Raw genomic sequence first — 3,295 nt, 5'->3', positions numbered from 1 at the left:
GTTAGATGTTAGATGACACGGTTAAGATTGAGGGAGGGTGTTAGATTGTATATATATTAGCTTCTGTATTGTACCTGTATTTGTACAACTGTGTACACTATAAATACAAACCAACGCCAACCTAGTTGGGCATTGTACGTTCCACATATTCTGTTGCTTCACACGGCTCAACCTTTTTCTTTGGTTTGGCTGAATGTGCAGCTCTGAAATTCGCTGTCAAGGCTGATATGGCTATATATCGCTGCCCTTTCAGGTTGTTGTACTTTCTCCCCTTGAACATGCGGTCTCCTTTCCCACCACAAATACCAGCATGCCAAGGCAAGCAATTCAGTTGAAGTTGATTGACCAAGTAAAGCTGCGAAAATAGGTCAACAGATTTGTCATGTTTTTATCTAGCATTTGCCTAACAAAACTGGTGGTCAAAAATGCATATTGAGGACCATTTCCATATGTAAAGCACCATCTATTAAGAGAGGAGGGAGAGGATTATATAAAATCAGATTCCATAATGGGAATAAGGAGCTAAGGAACAAAATGTCCGCCTGGTGACGTCGTTGGAAAATGATACATCCATGAAGAAAAATTATACACAGGGTTTGATTGTTGGGCCTGTGACATGCGATATACTACTATACTAGAATGATAAGAGACTCTTTCGCATGCCTCTTTGTACTCCATATATATACTCCTTGAGGCTTCGACCCAATGTCAAAGTCTAGTTCTTCTCCTGATCATCTGTTGCTCCTGTTTGATTCTTCCAGATACATGAAATCTACTTTTTTTTTCGGAATGGGAGCATACCCCAGCCATTCTGCTACCGCAATGAAATCTACTGCATAATCACCACAATGTTACACACTTGTTACTTGTCCCACTCGTGTATTTTCCACTCCGGCAGCTGCTGGATGACCATCTGCACATGCACAGAAGAAAATAATCAAGTCCATTGTGTTACCGCCAATCTGAGAAACAAAATGAAATGAAACAGCGACGATCATGGCGATCTTCTCGCAAGGCTCAGAAATCAGAATGCAAGTGTTGAGCACAGTGGACTGCCTTACCTGTCCTGTTGAATCTGGTTTGCCAACCGTAGCCTGGCACGCTAGTCTCCACGACTTGGGTTTCTGAAGATCAACACAAAGAGTTATGGTAGCACAATGTTACACCGTACGTTTTTGTTTTCTATCTTTCAGAAACGCACATACCCTTCTAAGCTTTTCCTTTTCCACTTCATTCTTTGGTGAAAGCATTTCACCGCCTTCTACTACCTGAATGACAAAATCGCGCGCTCCGAGTTGCAGTTAATAGGAAAGATTAGTTCTAGAGAGAGCGAGATGCTCATCCATGCAACACTTGCAGTTGTAAACTGAGTTTGTGTTAAGATCACTACTTCGGGCTTGAGAGAATTATCGTACCTCCACCATGCAAGTCCCGCACTCGCCGCCTCCTGAGCAGTTTGACAGAGGCTTGTCCTGCAGCGGCGGCAGCATCAGAATCTGGCTGGTACAACAGGGACATCAACGAAGGAGAAATTACCGGCGGCGGCAGCACTCACGTAAGGCCCGTAGAGGTCGATGTATCCTTCGAGCATGATGTCCCTGAGCTTCTGCCCGCCGCACGCCGTCCGGTAGACCACGTCCGGCGTCCCGTCCGGCAGCAACCGGGGCTGCAATTGCATCGCCGGAATTCAGTCTGACGTCGGAAGGGGAAAGAAAGCAGAGCGAATAACCGATCGAGCAAGGACAGAAGAACTCACGCTGACGAACGCGAAGTCGACCGACGGCGGCTCGACCGGCTCAACCGCCGTTTCGGGGTTGGCGCTGGGGGCGTCCGTCTCGACGGCACGGGCGGCGCGGAGCCTCCTCCCCCTCCCCTGCTGCCGCGGCAAATGGACAGAGCGGAACTGCTGCTTCTCGTTGCTGCTGCTGCAGGAGGGAGCTGGATGGGCCGAGGAAGTCCCGAGGAGGCTGATGAACTGAAGAGTCGCTGCCATTGCCGACGACGCCGCAGCTCGCTAGCTGCTGCGCGACTGGCCGCTGAAGTGTTACGGGCGAGATGACTGCGCTGCACCGCCCACCGTGTGCGTGCGCGGGCGCGCTTGTGAAGATTTGTTTTGGCCTTGTGCTATCATCTTATCCTGGGCTGCTGCTACCTGTGGCTGGTGAGGGCCTCGTAGTGGGGCCGCACGTGTTTAGAAGAAATTTCATTTTTCATTTCCGTGGCAAGGTAACCTGCGTCAACAGATTGGGGATTCAATCTCTCCGCCTTCAAGAAACTTGGCCTCCACCTCCACCTCTACCATAGATGTTTCCCATCCTCCGGCCAGCCTAGCCGGTATCGGGAGGGTGGGGGAACATGATCTATAGAGCTTTTCACAAAGGTTGTGTTTTCAATAGATTAGATTAGGGTTTTGTTGTTCGTTTTTTTAGCTTCCGCTTTAGTGAAGATGTTATCGTCTACAATAAGTAATCTTTTGTTTTTGTTCGACGATGAGATCTCCTTCTCAGTGTGAACGGTGGTGTTGCAAGATTACAGTTCTCTAGGTATATATATATATATGTTTTCAGATCTTGCTTCACCATATCGGTTTTGAATCTTTTCTCATGGTTGCCGCGAGGCGTCTCCTCGCAATATTTGTCCCGGTTGCTACATCCTTGACAATTGTGATTCGTACTCTTGGCTCACAGCGACGTCGACCATGATGTCTGCTTATTTTTTCTTGATATACTGGTATTGGTACTTTTGCCGATGTTGATTGACTACTTTAATGGTTGTGGGCGTGCACGTAGCCTTGGTATTGTGGCTTAAATTAAAATTATGTGAGAACATTGGTTTGGTACCATCTTTGGCTACCTTCTAGTAAGTACAAGATTGTGTCATGAAAAAGAAAGAGTTTAAAAACTCCGATAACTTAGTTGTTTCTTTTAGATTTTATTGGATACAGCTTGTCCCTACCATGTACTGTTTATTGCTAATGAATATGTGTGATATTAATTGTAAAAAAAACAGATTGGGGATTTTGTGCCAATGGACGACACGAACTTTTGAGCTTTACTGGTTTAGTTTAGTTCTTTACGTTCACAAATATTTGAAAATGGGTTAGATATAGATCAAAAAGAGTGAAAGTATACACTAAAATCTGTCTAGATACATATATTACCAAAAAAGCTATAAGGTTTTACGTTAATGAACGAAGGGAATACTACAATTACGCAACTTTATTGAATGGCACCGTTCTCGTTCACTGTTGCAACATTGTCCTCCCCGCATTCAGCTAAAAGCACCACCAAAGGCT

General features: G+C 45.8%; 1 protein-coding gene across 1 annotated transcript; it reads right to left on the bottom strand.

Moving 5' to 3' along the window:
• Positions 1 to 466: 466 nt before the first annotated feature.
• On the bottom strand, positions 467 to 2,085 carry LOC124678489 (photosynthetic NDH subunit of subcomplex B 3, chloroplastic-like). The gene is made up of 6 exons (XM_047214367.1): positions 1,757 to 2,085; positions 1,556 to 1,666; positions 1,416 to 1,472; positions 1,206 to 1,268; positions 1,062 to 1,124; positions 467 to 913 (listed from the first exon to the last, which is right to left on the bottom strand). Exons 1-6 carry the CDS (start codon positions 1,991 to 1,993, stop codon positions 863 to 865), a joined length of 582 nt encoding a protein of 193 aa, XP_047070323.1. The 5' UTR covers positions 1,994 to 2,085; the 3' UTR covers positions 467 to 862.
• Between the last annotated feature and the right edge of the window lie 1,210 nt (positions 2,086 to 3,295).

The sequence above is a fragment of the Lolium rigidum genome, chromosome 7 (assembly GCF_022539505.1).
Source record: "Lolium rigidum isolate FL_2022 chromosome 7, APGP_CSIRO_Lrig_0.1, whole genome shotgun sequence".
Lineage (NCBI taxonomy): Eukaryota > Viridiplantae > Streptophyta > Magnoliopsida > Poales > Poaceae > Lolium > Lolium rigidum.
This window is presented reverse-complemented; position numbering and strand designations above follow the sequence as displayed.

Bases quoted from the DNA above. Each gene is read 5' to 3' on its own strand.
- LOC124678489 (XM_047214367.1), bottom strand. From the start codon at position 1,993: ATGGCAGCGACTCTTCAGTTCATCAGCCTCCTCGGGACTTCCTCGGCC. The intron at 1,269-1,415 runs GTACGATAATTC...TTTGTCATTCAG, and splicing joins GCGGGACTTGCATGGTGGAG to GTAGTAGAAGGCGGTGAAAT. The intron at 1,125-1,205 runs GTATGTGCGTTT...GTTGATCTTCAG, and splicing joins AAAAGGAAAAGCTTAGAAGG to AAACCCAAGTCGTGGAGACT.